The sequence below is a fragment of the Nyctibius grandis genome, chromosome Z, assembly GCF_013368605.1.
Source record: "Nyctibius grandis isolate bNycGra1 chromosome Z, bNycGra1.pri, whole genome shotgun sequence".
Classification (NCBI taxonomy): Eukaryota; Metazoa; Chordata; class Aves; order Nyctibiiformes; family Nyctibiidae; genus Nyctibius; species Nyctibius grandis.
The window spans coordinates 62635698-62656876 of record NC_090695.1 but is presented as its reverse complement, the minus strand read 5'-3'; the positions used below and the strand labels follow the sequence as shown (position 1 = coordinate 62656876).

General features: G+C 36.0%; 1 protein-coding gene across 1 annotated transcript in view; it reads right to left on the bottom strand.

Moving 5' to 3' along the window:
- Positions 1-21179, bottom strand: part of SLC27A6 (solute carrier family 27 member 6) — a 47860-nt gene that overhangs the window by 9174 nt on the left and 17507 nt on the right. Inside the window, exons 3-5 of the mRNA XM_068422945.1 lie at positions 19686-19844; positions 18514-18638; positions 6414-6608 (exon numbers count right to left, since the gene is read on the bottom strand). Of these exons, the coding sequence (XP_068279046.1) occupies positions 6414-6608; positions 18514-18638; positions 19686-19844 (479 nt within the window). The remainder of the gene's footprint in view (positions 1-6413; positions 6609-18513; positions 18639-19685; positions 19845-21179) is intronic.

Sequence of the window (21179 nt, the reverse complement as noted above, 5' to 3'; positions counted from 1 at the left end):
GTGGAAAGTCTTATCACAAGCACCAGCAGAAGGATACATACTCCCATGTCCTTTGGCATGGTTATGTAGCTGTGCATGTTCCACAGTTATGTCAGGGTTAGTTCTGCATTCTTCTGAAATACTGTGAACCCTTGAGTCCTGACACTGCTGACCTAACTGACCTCCTAGTTATGTTTAACAACTAACCTTCCTCTTGTATAAGGATCACAGAGAATGTGGCTCTGAGTAAGCTGAAGGAGAGGGCAAGATACTCTTTATCAACACTAAAAATTGCAATACTTTTTTTTTCTCCAATATACAGGGTTTGACTCTTATTTTGCTTCATTTTTTCTACTGTGATACAAATCCAAATTAGACCTTTGAGAGACACTGGCAGATACCATATGCCTGATACTACATGGACCACTGTATTTGCAGTTATTATCCTAAGGCTTCTGTTTGCCCAGCGTGGGATTCTGATTTCCCTTTTCATAAAGAAGTATATCAGTAATCTATTTAACAACTAGTCAAACCAAGGATATACAATTATCATCTCCTGGAGAAATCTCAGCAAGCAGAGAAAACAATTCTAAAAATATGAATATATATACCTGCACTCTTCACAATAAAGAGATGCAATATAATTCAAGGATGGTGTTACAAAAGTGACTGAAGTAAAGGGTAGGATACTAAAACATAAACCTCCTTGCTTTTCTGCAACTAATCTGGATGAAGAGTTGCATAATTATTTTATCCTAATTTGAAATGTTGCTGTAGCTATATCATTTTGTTTTCAAGGAAGTCTGAATACATAGCAACTTGAATCAAACATCAAGCACACAATTTCAGCTTCATATGGGCAAACACGTTTCACTGTGTCTTTTCAATGTTCACCACTGTGTCTTCCTTCTACTCTAAGTCTGAAATAAAAAGATATTTTTAACAATTGATCAGAGAAGCAAGGTCACAGTGTGCAAAATCAAGTCATGATCAAAGAACTGGATACTTTTTGAATAAAGCAAAGGGTATTTTTTTTTTAATAACTATAGACTATAGCATTTACCAAAGTCAAGAATCTGAGAGCCAAAAAGTTCACCTTAATTAGAAAATAACTGTGTTATTCTTGATGAACAGAATGGGAGGTATTCATAATAAACACAAGTAATTTTTTCTTAGTCTTTTTGTTTGGCTGTCTACATTTAACTGCTGTTCTTTTAATTTTCTTTTTTACATTGATATTTACTACTTTAATAGGTTTCATATGACAGATCAAATGCAATGAATAATATAAATAATAAGAATGAAATGGTATAAAATGAAATGTTACTGTGATATTTTTGTGTTTGATTAGAACAGCGGTGTGCCCTGTTCAGTTCCATTTTTATCTGTTCATTCCTTCAGAGCTCAATAGCTGTATCTTGCCAACATATTAGACTGTGTGATGCATTATTTTAAGTTGTTATACCCAGAAACTTTGATTTAGTATCTGAGATAATCTAAAAACTGTTGAGACTTTTACTATTCATGTTGCTGCATACAGCTTTTAGTGCCTGCAACTTTAGAGTATTAACTGTGCCTATTGCAGTTAGCTTTTTGAAATAATAGTAATGCAAATACATAATTAAAAGGAGAAAACACCACATATTGCATTAGACACGCATAATGAAACTATGCCAACATACATTCTGTGCAAACAGCTGTCTCTGTGCAAATAGCTTTCTTTTAATATTAAATACTACAAAATGAAAGCTCCAGAGTAAAGCATTTAGTCTGGGTACAGGCCTACATTTTTTTTTTATCTCATTATTTAAAATTTATTGGAAAAGAGGGCCTGAGCTGCTGATGCATTACCATATTATTGTCACAGAGTCCTGCATGCAGTATTCATCATTTTCATCTACATTTTCCTCCCTAAAACACCACATAAATGTACCAAACAAAACCCATCATTTATCTAGCTGAAACTTAAAATTTTTGAGTTGAACTGTAACATTATTGCCTGTTACTATGCTGCCTGGATGTTATCTAGTAACAGCATCCCTCCCCCCGCCTTTTTTTTTTTAAATTGACTGGAAATATATGAGTTCAGATATTGTTTTGAAATTCCTAAAGTTTCAACTTATCGTGAATGCTCATAGGACCTTTATCAGAGAACAAAGATCACAAGCTATTGCTTTTTATTTAGTTATTTGTTTTAGAGACGAGATATTGTTGAATTTTCTAAGAGAATGTCTGTTTATAAAACATAGCATTACTTTTACCAGATTTAGTTCCAAGCATCTTAAAAAAGTGAAATGTAAGAAAAGAAAAATCTGGAGCATAGTATCATCATATCGTATAAATGTTTTTAAAATATATTTGTAATGCCTTATTCATGCTGTAAAGAGCGGATGTACAGTACCTCTGCATAGTTTTGTTAGCCGAAATAAACAAAACCAAGAAAAAAAACTTTTAAAGCTATGCTTGATATTAACTGAATCACCACATATTATAACAAAATACCTTGGAATACACTTGAAGTACCTTAGATTATTTTAGCTCAAAAATAGTCAGAAGAGCAGAAACAACACTGATTTTCATTGGCCAATGAACAAAAGAGCCTCCATTGCTTGGATCAACACATGCCAATGTTCTTCCTGTGAATCCAGTTTTCCAGGGTCTTAAGATTTGCTTAAAACTAACTTTGTTTACTTTTAAACTAAAAAGTGTCTCTTCTGCCACTTAAGTTACAGAATCACAGAATCACAAAAGGGACCTCAAAAGATCATCTAGTCCAATCCCCCTGCCAGAGCAGGATTGCCTAGACCATATCACACAGGAACGCGTCCAGGCGGGTTTTGAATGTCTCCAGAGAAGGAGACTCCACAACCTCTCTGGGCAGCCTGTTCCAGTGTTCAGTCACCCTCACTGTAAAGAAGTTTTTCCTCATATTTATGTGGAACCTCCTGTGTTCCAGCTTGCACCCATTGCCCCTTGTCCTGTCAAGGGATGTCACTGAGAAGAGCCTGGCTCCATCCTCATGACACTCGCCCTTTACATATTTATAAACATTAATGAGGTCACCCCTCAGTCTCCTCTTCTCTAAGCTAAAGAGACCCAGCTCCCTCAGCCTCTCCTCATAAGGGAGATGTTCCACTCCCTTAATCATCTTCGTGGCTCTGCGCTGGACTCTCTCTAGCAGTTCCCTGTCCTTCTTGAACTGAGGGGCCCAGAACTGGACACAATATTCCAGGTGCGGAATATTGCAGATAAGTCCAGATGCAGATAAGTTCTATGACTGTATGAAAAAAGTGAATAATACTAATTGTGCATTGCTATGTGAAAGACAAAATATTTTATGTTGAAATGATTTGTGGTTTGTTGTACGATTTAAATGTTTCTCAGTTCAAAGCTGATTTTGATCCATAGAGTTTTGAGTAAGAGAGATTTAGATTCCTGTAACAGTTGGAATACTTACGCTTAAAATAATGAAAAAATAAATTTATAAACAAAGTTTGGATTTTTTTTTCATACTGTTTTTTAAAGGTGTACTTGCCATGGGTTATTTTTAGCCTTTCTTACAAGCTTCCTTGGATCTCATTAGTCCCACTCTCTCATTGCATGTTCTCTGCCATCACTCAGAATTTGTTTCAGTGTAAGAAAGAGATTTTTATATATATATATATATATATTTGACAGACATGACTGAGAGTCTTAGAGATTTTTTCCATATCACATTTATATAAATACATAATGTATGTCATATATAATAAAATTAATCATTAACTACATACATATGTATGCCAGATGTAAATATTAAACAGCAATTTATTGTATTATTGTGTTAATCTATACACTATCTTCTTTGTAAAACATTTTAAGTTTTACCAGCTAAAAAGCTATTCAGAGGCTTCTACTTTTCTCTTCATTGACTCTATATGAACATCCTTATTGAAGGATTTATTCATATACCACAGTGATGCTTCCAAGCACATGAACCAATCCTTCTTATATAAAGAGTATACTGTGAAAATACAGAAGTGTAAACAAGAGCGCTGATTCAAGTTAACATCTCACACACAGTGGCTTCTTGGACGTCTGGCAACTGCTGTAACATTCATCTGTTTCTTCCTATTAACTTGTGTCTTCCAAATTATTTATGAAAATAAATGTGTTATGTAGAACCTTAACACTTATCGCAAGTATTGGCCCCCATCCTTGGCAGTTACTGGCAGAAAAGTTTCTTTGCTCATTCTGAGAGCTCAATTTGTCTTTTAAAGCCGTAACTTTTGTTTGCATTTCACCTTTAGAAACTGTGCCATTGCCATTACGTACTACAGAAATGCCTTCCTATTTATTTTCCTTTTTCCCTGCTGAATACATTATACTTTGAACCTACTTACTATTATTCCCACTGTACTTTCAATATATGTATGTATGGGTTTTTATACTGCATTTACTTCATTCTGACTGTGCAATTATGCCAGTAGAGAGTAAGTTTCTTCCTTCTCCTTTACTGTGTCACATATATGAACACACAGGCCTCTTTTCTCCTTTCTCAGTTCTCTTTCTTTCTATTCCCAGCTTAAGAAGCAGGTGTTTCGGAAATCTCTAGAGAGTATGTCTAAGGGTATCTCCTCATATCGTCCGATGTGTCAAGAGAATAATGTTTCAAAAGTTGTTCTAGCATTTCTTTGAAGAATAAAAAAAAAAAATAGGAATTGTATGGCTGGGCCTTGTCTGTGCCATTCTCTGCTTTCCCGCAGAAGACAGTCTCCCTTTCCAACTTCAGATCATTCATGGCTCAGCAAATCAGAAACAAAGCTGCTCTCCTTTACATATTGCTAGATGTCCAGCAGATTTCATTCAGACTGAAGTAAAACAAACACAACAGCTACACTCCAGAATGCATTGTTTAATAAACTGTAAAATATATTTTTAAAAACCCACAACAAATGCTTGAAATAAGTAAAAATGAACTTATCTATGGCATTAAAATACAGTTAGTTTGTGTCACAATACCCACAGCCTGCAGAATAATCAAAAACACAGATAAAAGGTCCCCAAACTTAAGTATTTGTTTAAATATGTCCTTTTTTTTTAAAAAAAAAGAAAATCACTAAAAAGTAAGTCTTATGATATTTTCAATATTCCTTCTCTCTCTTAACTTATTCTAGACTTTTCTGAAACGGCACTATATCTAAGCCCTTGTTCATGTCAACACTACCCTGCTTCAGCGTAAGAGGGAGCTAGCTGCTCCCGCAAACAAGTGTCATGAAGCAGACTGAACGAACTGCCATGCAGAGGAACCGCATTGGTGACAGAAGCAGAAGCAGAGCCCCAGTAGTTAACAGATTGCAGAACTCTTAATTTGAGACATGCTGTATTGTTGTAATATTACTAATATGCCATGCTGTTCCACTGACACAAATTCTTTCAGAGAGAGAGCACGTATGTCACACAACCATACACGCTCTGGATCAAAACGTATTACTTATGAAAAAATCTCCTCATGGAGCTTTGGAGTAGTCTCTGAAACCTCCTTGACTTGGAAGAGATTTGGGGCAGTTCTATTTCCACATAAAATCGGCCATATAATCCACCCACTGACCTGGCTAGACATACCATGCCCATACAACCAAGGCAAGGTAGTTTGTCTCTGCGCTGAACCTGGTTTTCAGTGACAACCTTCATTCTTCCCAGAAGTCTACAGTCATAGAATGCCAAATGTATATACATTGAGAGAAGGGTTGGGAGCCAATACCCCTCATGCCCCTTGGAGAGGGGAAGTAGCTAATAATTGAGCCTGCTCACAAATAATGTGTTTCAGCTACTTTCCTTATGACAGAAACTACAGAAATAACTGAAGACGTACTGTAGATTTATTTCTATAGAAAAGAGAGTATTGAAAAAGACATAATAAAATTGATTTCAAGCCAAGCAAAATGGAATGAATGGCTTTTTCCGGTTCATAAAATATCTTCTGGTCTCTCCATATTCATACTGAGTAAGCAAGGGGACAATCCGTAATTATCTTAACAGACTGTAGTAATGTTTCCATAGACTATAACAGTTCCAACTTGGAACAGTATATAAATTATAGAAATGATGTCTAGTGAGATCAAGTATTCAGATACAACTGCATTTATTTAAAAATAAATTTGAAATGATACTCAGAACCTACTCAAAATTGCCAGAAGAGAGGCAAAGCCTTTTTGACTCATGTGAACTTTAAGAATAAGTGTTACTGCTGAAAGTATAACTGGGGGTGCTAAGCACTATCTGAAATACTTTGGCAGCCAAGATTCCACAGAGGATGAATTAAACTTGCAATAACTAAGTCAGAAAATCTACCTCGGACTTACGACTGCAGCCCCATGTCTTGTGGTCAAACTGAGAAACACATTTACCTTCAGCACTCCCTTTTACAAAGTACAATGTAAATAAATAGTCACCTTATAAAAGAAATTGGTGCGTCCAACAGATCCAATTTTTCCTGTGTTGTTCATGAAACAAATGTTTCCTTCAGTAGCACCATAAAACTCACAGATCTTAATAGCACCAAATCTGTCTAAAAATTCTCTCCATACATCATTTCTTACTCCATTTCCAACTGCTAGTCGGACTTTGTGATTTTTTTCTCCTTTCTTCTGTTAAAAAAAGAAAAAATAATTTAAAATATAATACACTGATAACTGCATTTGATTGTTGCATATATTGTGGGGGAAATGTACCTTCTTTAAATACATCAAGTATAAACAACAACAAAGAAAGAAAAACAATTAAGAAGTTAGAGAAAGCTGGCATAGCTCGCCTACAGCTACAATGTAGGAAACTGCAATCAAAAAACTATTATCTTGTTGAACAAGCAAATTATTTCCTGAATAATGGCTACATTAATTTATATAAATGCTTCCATATTTTAGGAGTTGTATTGTCTCAGTCTGTTTCCACTCAGAGGAATTAGAAAACTGGGAAGAACAGAGAAAGGCAGGAATTATTTATGACAAGGGATTAAAGTCAGCAGAGATTAGTAGTTACTTTCTTGTGTCTTCAGACTGATATTAAGAAACAATCAGACTCTACACACTTGTAATATCTGTTCCTTCCCACACATAGCATATAAGTCATCTTCTATATGTCTTTCAATATTAAGACTTGCAAGGTTTTGTTCGATATTACTTGGAATACATTATTTCTTGGTGATCTTAAGTCTTTACTGTTGTCAACTCACATGTTTTATTACAAGAAACACAATAGTGTGTGTTCATCCAGTTCAGTGACACTATAATTTTATGAATCCATTCCCAAACCTTGTGATTGCTTGGAGCACCTTTAAAATACAATTACATTTACGTTGAAGTATCAGAAGGCAAAAGATCTAAAATGTTGGTTTGGTTTTTTTTTAATTTCACCTATTTTAAAATAAGACTCCCTTTTCAATCATTGCAAGTGGCAATACAGAATGCCCTATAAGTGAGACAGCACAAAATAAATATGGGTACTGTTTGTCACCACATAACTTTAGAACTGCCTAACACTCTTGTACTGCAACACTGTCTGTGTATACCTCTCTCTCTATATACACTTATACAAATGTATACAAACACCTCTCTATATAACATATGTACATATATGCACATATTCACACTCTATGCGTGTGTGTGTATATATATACACACACATCCACATACATATACTAAAGAAAGCAGATCGTTCCTATTTTCTGTTCTTCTATTCTAGTTTCCTTTTCCCCTCCCAACAGTAATCCAGTATGAATTAGGTATGTCTTTATAGGGAAAATCCATTTTAGCACCTTTAATCTGGCATAAAAGCACAGCAAATTATTTCTGCAAAAAGATCCGGTCAATATTTAAGGAATTTTTAAATATTTTGGATGTTAAAAACAGTGAAGCTTCTACTGAGTACACAGACAGGAGCGTTCCTCAGAGGCTTATGTCTTGCCCAAATTCACTTTTTCATGAGGATCGTGAAATCTCACTTCTGTAACAAAAACTGCAAGCACTGTGACATTTTAAGTTCCTCCTCTAAATCACAAAGACCGATCAAGGTTTTTCTTCCCTCTTCAAAACCAGTAACTCATAGAAAGAAAAAAAATTCCTTTACTGAGCTTCAGAGACTTTCTTCTGGAAATTAAGTCCTTTTGCTGGAATGATTCAGCAAGGAACTCACCTGTTTCACTAGATGCAGATAGCTCTTGGCAGATAACAATCTAAGGCATTATCCTGCTATTTTACCTCAAAACTACATCACTCACCAGCCTCCCTCAGTCACTAACCATTCTGGTTTTACAACCACCCAATTCTTCCCTTTTCCTCTCCCACCTTACTTTAGATGCAAATGTAATTTCTAAACACACAAGCACATATTTCACTGGCTTCATGCTAAATCATTATTAAAAAGTGCTGCATGACACAGTACAATGAAACTGACTGTCCTGGTTTGGACTAGGACAGACTTTTCCACCCGCCCAGCTTTAAAAGGTGACACTAACCATGGACATAACCTGGAACAGTGTGTCTAAAAATTGCCTATAGATGTAATTTTTGGAGTGGTTTGTTTTTTTAACTTCAGATGCAACATGACAATGCAACAGTGTAGATTTTTCATATATCTGAAATAATAAAGTCTGTTACATTACACATTCAAAATTATTATACTATCAACGAACAACAAAAGTATTCCTTTTTTTAAGAGGAAGTGTTTCAGTGCTACTTTGAACTTTGTCAGGAAAGCTTTTAATCCTTTTTTTTCCCCCCAGAAAATTGACCACCATTTTTAGATTATTCCAGTCAGCTCAACTTAAAACTTTTCAAAGTGGGTTATTTTCCTTACAGTTTCATTGCTAAACTGAAATTAACACGTCAGTAACTGAACTGCAGTTACCCCTTGCTGACGTCACTGAATTACTCACAGAATCACAGAATCACAGAATGTTAGGGATTGGAAGGGACCTCGAAAGATCATCTAGTCCAATCCCCCTGCCGGGGCAGGATTGCCTAGACCATATCACACAGGAACGCGTCCAGGCGGGTTTTGAATGTCTCCAGAGAAGGAGACTCCACAACCTCTCTGGGCAGCCTGTTCCAGTGTTCAGTCACCCTTACAGTAAAGAAGTTTTTCCTCAAATTTAAGTGGAACCTCCTGTGCTCCAGCTTGCACCCATTGCCCCTTGTCCTGTCAAGGGATGTCACTGAGAAGAGCCTGGCTCCATCCTCTTGACACTTGCCCTTTACATATTTATAAACATTAATGAGGTCACCCCTCAGTCTCCTCTTCTCCAAGCTAAAGAAACCCAGCTCCCTCAGCCTCTCCTCATAAGGGAGATGTTCCACCCCCTTAATCATCTTCGTGGCTCTGCGCTGGACTCTCTCTAGCAGTTCCCTGTCCTTCTTGAACTGAGGGGTCCAGAACTGGACACAATACTCCAGATGCGGCCTCACCAGGGCAGAGTAGAGGGGGAGGAGAACCTCTCTCGACCTGCTAACCACACCCCTTCTAATACACCCCAGGATGCCATTGGCCTTCTTGGCCACAAGGGCACACTGCTGGCTCATGGTCATCCTGTTGTCCACTAGGACCCCCAGGTCCCTTTCCCCTACGCTGCTCTCCAACAGCTCTGTCCCCAACTTGTACTGGTACATGGGGTTGTTCTTGCCCAGATGCAGGACTCTACACTTGCCCTTGTTATATTTCATTAAATTTCTCCCCGCCCAACTCTCCAGCCTGTCCAGGTCTCTCTGAATGGCTGCGCAGCCTTCCGGCATCTCAGCCACTCCTCCCAGTTTTGTGTCATCAGCGAACTTGCTGACAGCGCACTCTAATCCCTCGTCCAAGTCATTAATGAATATATTGAATAGAACTGGTCCCAGAACCGACCCTTGCGGAACTCCGCTAGACACAGACCTCCAACTGGACTCTGTCCCGCTGACCACTACTCAAATGTACTGGCTCTGGTAAGATATGAAAAATAGCACAAGAGATTCTTTCACAGAAATTCTTTGTTCCACAATGAACAGAGGAGACAAATATGTGCGTATATATACACGCACTAATTGAGTGGGTCATTCATCAGGCTAGGAATATTCAAAATCTCTAGAGACCAATTAATAAGCAAGTGAGTTTCCTTCTATTATTTACACTTTACGAAAAATAAAAGCATTGATTGGTATTTGCTGAAAAGACACAACCTAGGATGAACTAGAAAACAATGGCCTACATGGATTATGTTGGGTTTTTTTTTCCCAAAAGGACCAATACAGCACAGTTTATACGTGCAGTGACTTCAGTACCTTCAATTCCTCATGTTATTTTGGCTGGTTTATATTACTACAGCACAAAGTTTTTTCTCTAGTGGAAAAAGATGCAGACTAAACCTGACAGGTTAGCATTCTACTGTGCTTGCAATGTTAACACCTATCAACATTACAATGTATGACTGTCTCACCCTAGGAAACACCCTCTTAAGGCATTCAGCCCTTTTGCAAAAATACAAAGAAGGTGTATGATGTCATCAAGAACTGATTGCAGAAAGCAAATTTTCTTAAAAGAAAGGGCAGTAATTCACTTCACAACTAAGGTCAATTTTGTGTTAGACGGCATTGCTGCAACTGCTGTATCTGTGGTTTAGTCACACTTGTACCCATCTGTTGATACAAGACTCCCTGAACAGTACTGCAGGGCCTTCTGGGGAAAACGCATTAAAACTGCCATGCATTTAGCAGTCTTTCGACTGTAAGAATGGGAACTATATGTAATTTAATCTCCCAGCAGGTTTAGTAAGTATGAAGAGAATTATTATAATGAGGGAAACTTTAAACAGTGATAATTCACATTAGTTTTGCATGTGAGTAAATTCATATAGCTATTTTTTACATATTTTTACCTAAACTTTTGTATAACTAATAGATGACATTAATTCATGTTAGCTTTACGTGTAACTAACTTTCAATGGAAAGTGAATCACAGTAAATAAAACGTAGTTAGCCATTTTAACATCTTTTTGATGACTCGATCAATATATTCTTCATCTGTATTATTGTCCAGATCACCGCCAGAGTCCAACTCTAGGGCAGGCATGTTGGTATCCATGGGCACTGTGGCTGAAAACTTACGTGGTAAAATAAACGCAACAAATAAAAGAAGGAAAAGGGATGATAATTCCAACAAATTCTAGAAACATGGTTAAGTGATGCATACTTAGGGTGTCCTAATGCATGAAAATCTAAATAAATTAAATATGCAGGAACTTAACGCTTTAAACAGACTCTGGCACCGAACAGTCATGCTTTGAATTTCTGCCACATTCAGATGGCATTTCATCAACTAGCTTCCCTTCAGAACAGTAGACAGAATTATAGGAGTAGGAGAAATTCCAAGGAGTCACCTAGTACACATCTCTTCTGGGAGATAAGCTCTGCTATCCCTGTGCCATTCTTGACACATGAACAAGCTGTGGCACATCAGGCAGTTACCGTGCAACAGCTGGTATGCAGCAATTGTCTGCATGTGTATTCTTAGCCTGCTGCAACAGCATAGTACCTAGCTAACACTTCCTTCGCTAAAAGCTGTTTCCTCACAATATCTCATTTACGAAGGACTCGGTGCCTTGCCCTGGTCAACTATCACAAGTAAGTTTAAATAATGTGTGTCTTGTGATAATTTGCTCATGCTTTGTGTTTCTGAATGTGATTAATAGTTCTAATAATCAGGAAGACAGATTTTAGAATAATAGAATGTTAGAACATCTTTCCAAGGTTTTTAAAAATGTCTATTTATTTTCCTGCACTGTGATTTTCTTCTCTTACAAGAGTGATTCGGAAATAAAATGGGGATTCAGTCTATATCCACTTATTTCTAACAGTAAAGATGAAACATTTTTTTCAATGCCTTTTTGAAGCATTAATAAGCAAGAACTGTTCTTACCTTACACCTGGACTTTTCTTCAGTTCATTCTGCTAAGATCTTTGAACCTTATACCAAACATCTGCATCAAATACTATAAATCAGTTTCTGACACACTATTTCTCCGTTTTGAGTGCATGTTTCATTTGTACAGTAATTAATTGACAAGTCAAGATCTGCCTTATTACACTAGATACCACATACCTGGGATTTTTCATCTGCCAGTCTTTCCTCCTTAAGTGTTCTTTGTAAACTATGTGGACTATCTACATGATTAAGTTGTTGATAAAAGAAATGCCTTTTAAAGTACCATCAACAGTATATTAATTGGTATGGGAAGGATTCATGACTGCAGCTATATAAAAATGTACTTAGCAGTTGCTTTAAAAGAATACGGGAAAACAGGTTTATTGTCCTACTTTTACCCTTTCTGCAGCAGGAAAAGCCAAATGGAGAGAAGGAAAGGCAACTTCAAGCAAAGAAGGCATGAAATATTTCCTGTATTATGGCCTTGATGACAGTAAAAGCAATCTCAGGGCCTGAGAAATGCAAACATCTGCTAAATATAAAATATGATGGACAGACCACACAGGATTTATGTTCATGTATTTACAAGGAAGGCACATAACAACATGTTCACCAGTTGTCTATTGACACATTAGGCCTGAAAAAAGGGGCATCAGGTAGAGAGACGATGAGAGGGGCATCAGGTAGAGAGACGATGAGATGAGAGATATCCAACTGCCATTATGATGACAAATGTAATAAATTCTTCAAGGTGCATGCTTACATTCTCTTTTCAGTAATGGCTAATTATAAAGTGCAGCTAGATCTTTTGAGCAAAAAACATACCCAAATCTAAAAATACAAGTAAAAGAAAACAGGAAGAGTACTAAAGAAATGCACTATAAGAAAGGAACGGGAATTTTGGGAACAGGATACATCCTTCCAGCTCAGGAACTGGTTGTTCGCTATTTAGAATAGCTCACTCTCACCATGCTTTCATTAATGAATCTCCTTGATAATCTAATAGGATTAGATTCTAACAGGAGTTTTCTTCCTTTAGCTCTTTTAATAGGAAATGTTTTCTTTAGCTGTACTTCTATTTTCTCAGAAAATATCTACGAACAAAAAAAAAGTCACTTTTGTCTGTGTTCCACCCAGTAATACAAAGTAGATCATTGTATTTTTGGTGATTGCCCCAGGAGCCCACAACTCAAAACAAATTACACAAAACTTTCCAAAGGTCAATTCAGAGAACTAAAGCACGTGGAGATTACTTCTTGCACTTTATATCGCATGTATTATTCTGTGAGCAATATGAAGCTTCCCTTTGTAAAAGTATGATTGTGATTTCTAGGCTTCACTATTGGGACATTTTCTGCATGACTCCAGTATCTTAATCCAAAAGATGAGTATCTAGGAAAAGAAGCTAGAAGGAAGGAAATTGGTCAAGTTATATGACCTCTTAAAAGACTCAGGAAAGTCTTGAGCCACCATGTTACAACCAGTAGCTGACATCACAACTAGCCTTCAGTGCTGTTTTGGGTATGGAAACCCAATGCTTCCTAAGGCCAGAGGAACTCTATGAAACATTACAGGAGACTTTTTCAGGAAGAAAACCTGAAAACCTTTACCATTATTAGTGGAAAGAATGAGAAAAGAGACACATAATCATCATGTGAAGAGTCCAGAAGAGGTATGCCAGCACATTTATATATCAGAAGGCAGTAGCCAAAATGGATGGGATTATAATCTGCTTTTAAACACACTTTTAAAAAATAATACTGTTGTTGGAGTCATGACAGTTCAAAGCACAGAAAAAGTTTGTTGTGATATACAGTATATTTTTTATTAGATCAACTGATATAGTCTGGAGGGCAAACATACAAGCTTCCAAATCCCAGGTCCTTTTCTAAACTCATATCAGGTGTGCTGAATACGTTCTTAATCTAAAAATTCTATTTTCTCTATCTGCATGTACAAACGGTGTTCAATTCTCCTTTTAGGCACTGTTAATACTGTAGTAAATCAGTAACAACTTGGATTAAGAATGATGTCTGCTTACAACATATACAAATGGTTACAGATTTTTTTAAAAAAACACAGGTTACCAGAAGAATAAATAAATTGCAAAATTCCCCCGAATAAAAAGAATTGTAATGACATATACAGATTATTCAGAGATTTCAACTGGAAGGTACCGATGTGGCTGTCTGTAACTGTGACACATTACTGGTTTGGGGTATTTAATAAAATGTTTACGCTGAAAACCTGCAAGGGGCTTGACAAATTTCCACTTCACATTTTAATGATAAGAGAAGGAACAATTTCCAGTACTGAACATAAATTGAACTAAAGTTTAATGGAGAATAAAATGTGATGTCAAGTAAAACCTGCATTGTAGACAAGTGTCTGCTGACTCTTTTTTCCATTCTTACCCAACTATCAAATTCACTTCTTTCAAGGAAACCTGTTTCTAGCTGGGAGACAGTGCTATCCAACACATACAAACCCCATTCTTATACCCCTTCACACAACACTTGAGTAAACAGCAAGGAAATAAGTGTTCATTCCGTTTGCATATCCCAGCAGCACTGACTTCCTTGTTTTCTCGTTTTAAATTACTATTGTTCTAACACAGAAGAGTTTTAATAAAATAAATCCTTAAATATTTTTTCTAAAGTCACTTCAGAGACCTTAATCCCAGCCAAAGAAACCTTGGCCAAACTGGATCCAGTAGGGAGATTGGCTTGCTTCAGCTTAACAAAGTAAAGTGTGAAAGCTGATATACATGGTCTTATACACCTGTGGGAACCCCAAGGAAATAGGAAATGTTACTGATGCCAAAGGATAACAATGGACATAAAACAGGAAGGATATTGAAAGAAAATTTCTAAGCAATGATATAATTAATTGTGAAACAGACTTTGAATACAAGTAGAAGTGAACTCTGGTTTTAATAGAGAGCTTATCACATTCATGCAATTCATAAATCATAAAATTAATGTCATAATGTATGACAGCTTATGAGAGAAGAATACAGGACATAATGGTCAAGAAAACTGATTTCTAGCCTCTGTTTGTAAACCACTTCACGATTCAGGTCTCCTTTACAGAAAATCAGCAGAGATGCTGCATTACCATTCATAGCTTTCCAAAAGCTTCAGGACACAATGTATTATTTAAATAGCTCATTACTTCAAATTTGAAATAAATCTGCAAGTGCATTAGGAAGATTTTGCATACACTTTAAATGTTAAATTTTAAATGTGTTGCAACCCTCTAAGGAAAATATATCCACAGATGAACAGAGAAATATTTCCAAGGCCTTTGCTCAGAGAGGAAATAGGGAGCTATGCTATGCCACACTTCTGAAATTTCGTAGATCACTCTTAATAGAGACTTTGAGCAGTGTCAGCCAGCAAGATGAATATTCTCCTTCACTGGAGTAGTCATGCTAGTATCTTAAGAGCAGGATCCATTTTGTAGCTACTGATGGCTACTAGCCGTCAACGCTCGCTCTTGTACTTTCACTATGATCAAAAGACTGCAGAAAGAGAGCTTGGAAGAGGGCAGGCATGAGGATTACTCACTTATTTAGGAACCCAGCAAAATCTATGAGTGCCACATAATGCAAGGTCTTTGTACTCATACTTAAGGAAAAAAGACAACTTCCTTTTCTAACAAATGTTCTTTCCATACAACAGGTTACTAAACCAAACTGGATACAGAACAGGTTTCAGAAAAATTCTACCATGAAAGAGTCTTCAAGAGATGTTGCAGATGTGAGTTGTAGGCAGAAAGATCAAACACGACAGAACTAATAAGGAAAGCTAAGCCAAGAGTCTATATGCTACCACAGAGACTTGCCGAAAGTTCTGTTCAATCTATGAAATAAGAGGCCACACTGTGGCCTCCAACTATTAAAAATATAGCATTTATTTCAAGTTTAGTGTTAAAAAAACAAAGCACTTAAGATAATTGCTATGGTTTTAATCTATGTTCAGTAGAAGGGCTTTATAGTACTGTAACCTTGAGAACACTGCCTACATAGTATCTTCACAGAGCTTTAAAACTTGTATTAGCCATATCTTTCTCATGTTGCCGGTATATATAGTACTTCTAAGTTAATGAAACTTAAAGAGAAATAACAACCTGGCAAATTATTTCACCTACTTGAAAAATAATAATGGATTGCATGACATATTTAAAATCCTTCCATTTATTTGTGTGAACATGTTTCTCTTACAGTTTTAACATTACAAATAGTTACTATTTTTCTTCAAGTACCTAGCTGTTAAACTGATTCATTTTATGTTTAATTTTTCTTGATAAGGTACATTAGTTTTCTCTTTACCCAGCTAGCAAAAAAACACAAAAACAAAACCAAGAAAACCCCATAGTTTCACAGAGCAGAGTTTAGACATGTCAGCTCCTAGAAAGTACGCACATAAATCAATAAATAGAATAGTTACATAGTTAATGAATATTTAATAATGGTATAAATACAGTATATAGCATATAAATAGTTAATGATGGTATAAATAACTTTATTTGCAAAATGTAAAACTCCTTTAACTTTACGATGGCTTGGTAAGGATCTAAAAATGAAAGTGTTTGTTTTAGAAAATGAAGTGCATCAATCTATCATTCTTGCTTTAAGATACCGAACAGGATAAAACGGGTAAAACAAAACTCCATGCTCTAACTGTACAGTTAAAGGACAGAAAAGGGCAACAATTAATATCTGGGGCTGCAAATACAGCAGAAGTTGGGAAGTGTTGGAAAGTTAAAAAACAAACAAAAATAAAAAAAAAAAACACCAAAAAAAAAGAAACAGAGAGAGATACGTATCACTATTCTGGTTTCGCATCACAGCCAGTGGCGGTCACTGGGACATCAGCCACATCCTCCTTAAATCAAGAACATTCTCTTTTCTGAGGCATGCAGGCATAGTGCTGCAGGATCTATGATCCACCGCTACGTTACTCAAACATACTTTTGAAAATTTTCAGGAGAAAAAGAAATCCAGTGTCTTACAAACACTGACCTTTTCCATTCTTTGGTCAGCAGCTTGAGATATTAATGCAAATTGTTATTCTGCTGGAAAACAAGACTGATTTGCATTCTCTTGAATTATTAGAACACTGCTTAAGAAGAAGGTTATTCTGGAAAATCATAAAATGAGGACTGGGATTAGAAAAGAATTTTCAGATTAATTAATTTGAAGTATTGGCACCACTTCCTAAGACATAAGTCATTTCAATAAAATTCACTGAAAAAGAAATAAATCACTGATTTTTTTTTTGAAATCACAAAATAAAATTATGATAGAGGCAAAGAGAGAATGTTCAAAGAGATAACAGTTGCATTGCATCCAACTTCTGTACTTTTTCACAAATCTCTTTGCGTTCTCCTAAATATTTTGTTAAATTAAAAGAGGATACAGTACTTTTTGCTTAATGTTATACAGGTACTTGGAAGCTGTATTTATTTTTGTTTAGTATTCAAAATAAAAGCTGTTTATGATCATAAGTAACTGTGTAAAGTAATTTATTAAAATGCTTAACCAGGTAAGATAATGTATGATTTAACATTTAGGATTTATTATTGAAACACAATAGGACAACCTGTAGCTTATAAACGGATGGAAGGTGCCAGCAATAGCAAGATGAATTTTAGTTTATGCTGGGCTATGAATGTTTGTTTCATATTCATTTTGACACATTTAGCACAAGCATTTGAGGACAGAAAGTCATTTGGGTTTGCTATGCAATAGATTATATCCATTCCATCTATATTACTCTATACATCTTGAATTAACTACAATGAATTTTAAGCATTTAGCTTAGCCTAAACATCTTGGGGTCTCTCTACTGTCAGTGGGCAGATACAGAAACATACCATAAACCAGACAGATCGAGTTAATTCAGTTAACCTGAGACAGTTATACTTAGTAATTACAACAGGTTCAGCATACTTCATACTTGACACCATGTTGATAGACTATCACACCACTGACTGCCAAGGGAGAAGAAGTATTTTCAAGTTAGGGCTAACACAGTTCAGAGAGGAATGTCACTTTAGCAAAACTAGCTTTGTTGTCTGGAATAGCTTTCTAATTGGAACAAAAGGCATTCTTCCTTTGAGCCGTTAACCTAGACCAACCCCCTTCCAAGGTTTAAAATATGGTTTAGATGGTCTCAAAACCAGCACATTCCACAAGCCAAAACAGTGCTAAAACATGACCTACAAAACTTGAGACCTCTGATATACTTATGTGCCAAGAAACAAAGTTTTGCAATTTCTGAAAAGACATTGAACAGTAATCCTTGTTTTCTGAACTCACATTGTGAAACTCTGTGAAATAAAATTTTTTCACCAAATGATACGGAATCAATTTTTAGTCTTAAAATCTTTTCTTTTAATCTTGAACATCTTCCTGATTTAAGCCATTTGTTTTTTTACAGTCTACAGATCACCAAATATTTGAAGAACCTCACACAAAAAGAAGGGCAGAGGGACAGGCTCAGTACAGTTTTATTTCCCTTTTAGCATAATCATATTAAGAACACTAAATGTACATATCACTTGCAGATGAATAGCCATCATTTTGGTTTCACTTACCACTGGCTGGCTGCAAAGGTAACGGCAAAGTTCTCCAATGTATTGGATGACAGTCACGTTGTACCTTTTGCAGTCACTCCAAAACTGACTAGCTGAGAACTTCTTTTTTAACACACAGGTTGCACCTTTATGGAAACAGTAGAAAAGGAAATGAATCATTTTCTCTATATGGCAGCTTAGGTAGCTATGTTCACTATTTCTACAAAACAGAACATAAGAAGAACTAAGAGCAGCCTCATTCAGAGAACTATATGGTATTTAAGTCATTTTAATAGTAGACGTGTTCAAACCTGGTAGACAAAGAAGGGAGATGAACCCAGTCTCCTCCTTGGTGAGACAGTAAACCAATAGATAAGAGGTAAAAAGCAAGACGACAGCTTCTCTGTGTTGGTGTTCTAACATTATTCAGAAGAGGTCAACTGAAAATATCCAGAATAGTCAGCCTGAATTAGCAAATCATTTGGGTATCACTGAAACCTCATGTTTCAACAGATAATGTATTCATCAATGCAGATTCAGACAGAATTAATCCATAATCCAATTATGTCTCCCTTGCTCTGACTTGTCCTTGATGCTTCAGGAAACAGGAAATATTTGCCATCAAATTCCAAATACATCTTTTATAAGAGAGTCATTGAGGACACCTACATTGTCTCAGAAAAGTATGTATTTTATTGTCCATGCCAAAACAGTACACAAATTAAATGGAAAAAAAAAGTTATATATGATCTAAGTATATATGACAAAGCTGAATGTTTACTATAAATGTATTTGTCAGTCTTTTTAAGTTCACCAAAATACATTTGAGTTCTATTCCACCATATAATGCTTAGTCTGTACATATACTAATGCACTATACACACTGCCAAAATATCACGTATGTCCTTAAATTCCTTTTTACGTAAATATAAAAGAAAGTAAAAACATTTGTGACACAAATGACTATAACTAATTCTTCTCCAGTACCACAAAGATAGCTTGTAAGAGATCCTACTATTACAACACCCCCCCAACCCCAAAATACATAAATATAAAGCTATTCCGAAAAGACTATTCATTTGATTTCAGCAAAGCATTAGTTTCCCTAATGGCGGTGAACCTAAGTGTGTTTTATACGATTTTATAATAATTAATTCTCTATTAACAACACAGTTAAATGAAACAAGCCCTACCCAATTCAATGCATCCACCAATGCCAAGAAGAGATGCTGCACTGTGATAAAGAGGCAGAGTAACATAAATGATGTCTTCTGCAGTAGCACCAAAAGCCCAAAGTCCAGCAGCTCCTTTAAGAACCTGCATGTGACTGATGACTGCGGCTTTTGGAAGACCTGTAACAAAAACACAAAGCCATGCATAAAGCTTCTCTTAAAGAGAACTCAATTTTTTTTTCCTGTGTAAGGTCTCTAAAATCATAAAAGAATCAATTCTTTCTTCCATAACCAAATTTTCAGCCATCTATTTAGATGGCCATTTATGGCAACTGGCTGTTTTAATACAGTATTGCCTATTTGTTCTGTATACATAAAGATACGTAAGCCAGTTTGTAACCTTGTCTGTTATTTAATCTGATGTTAAGTCAATTCAAATAGGTGGAAACATGGAGAAACTCCATGGTTAGCACGCTATCAAATTATATAGAGCCAACAAAGGGCCAAAAGCATTTACTATACACATGGACTCCTTTAACATAAAGGGGTATCACACTAGATCTCTTTTCAGGCAAGAGTCAGTGACTTCAATGTAACTAAGAAAGGTATGGGATCTACACGAAAGAGATCATGTAGTGGGTGCTTATCTAAGATGCATACATCTAAGTCTACCTATTTCTTTTACAACACTATGAAGACTATGTAGAATTTAAAAAAAAAAATCTAGCAACAAGTCCACTCCAGTTAAGATCTTATTAACGAGTTTCTTCAGGTTCAGCACAGAATTTCTGTGCAAAACGCAGACTCACGTTGAAGAGCTTCTTGGCCTACTACTCTGGTACCCATTATTTTGAGTTGGGGATGTCTTCTTGCTTCTTATATATTCTCACATACACACATAAACTTCAGGCTGAGTCCTGATGATGAACAGTGAGAACTGTCAAAGATTTCAAAAACTTTAATGGTTCAGAAAGTTTTCTCACCTATTCTAGCAAAGCTACCGTTCATTTGAAGACTGAACTAAAGCTGTTAACTGGAAGCGTAATCTATGGAGATTCTAGCTACACTTCAAAGCTATTCCAAAACCCATCACACTAAAGAGGAAAGGCAATAAGCCTATGTTGCCAATGAACCACTTACAGCAAGAAGTGATCTACAGAGTCGCGTTTTTTCTTCCGCCTTTACAGACAGCTGACTACAGATCATGCAAGATACTTGTTTCTTTTAACTAAGTTTACCACTCAATGATTTTAGGCGCAACACTATGCTCTTGCTTTATCAAAAAGCATGAAAATGCTCAGTTACTTTAGGTTAGAATTAGTTATTCCATACTCTTCAGACTAAAGAAACCTTATTCTTTCAGTTACGTGGTACATAAAAGAAATCTAATGTATATTAATGTAATACATACAAGCATTCAAAAATATTTTAAATTCTACGTAACTAAAATTTGAGACTTCAGACAGATCTTCTGAATGCAGTTATAAGAACAAAATCCTCCTACCTGGAGAATTG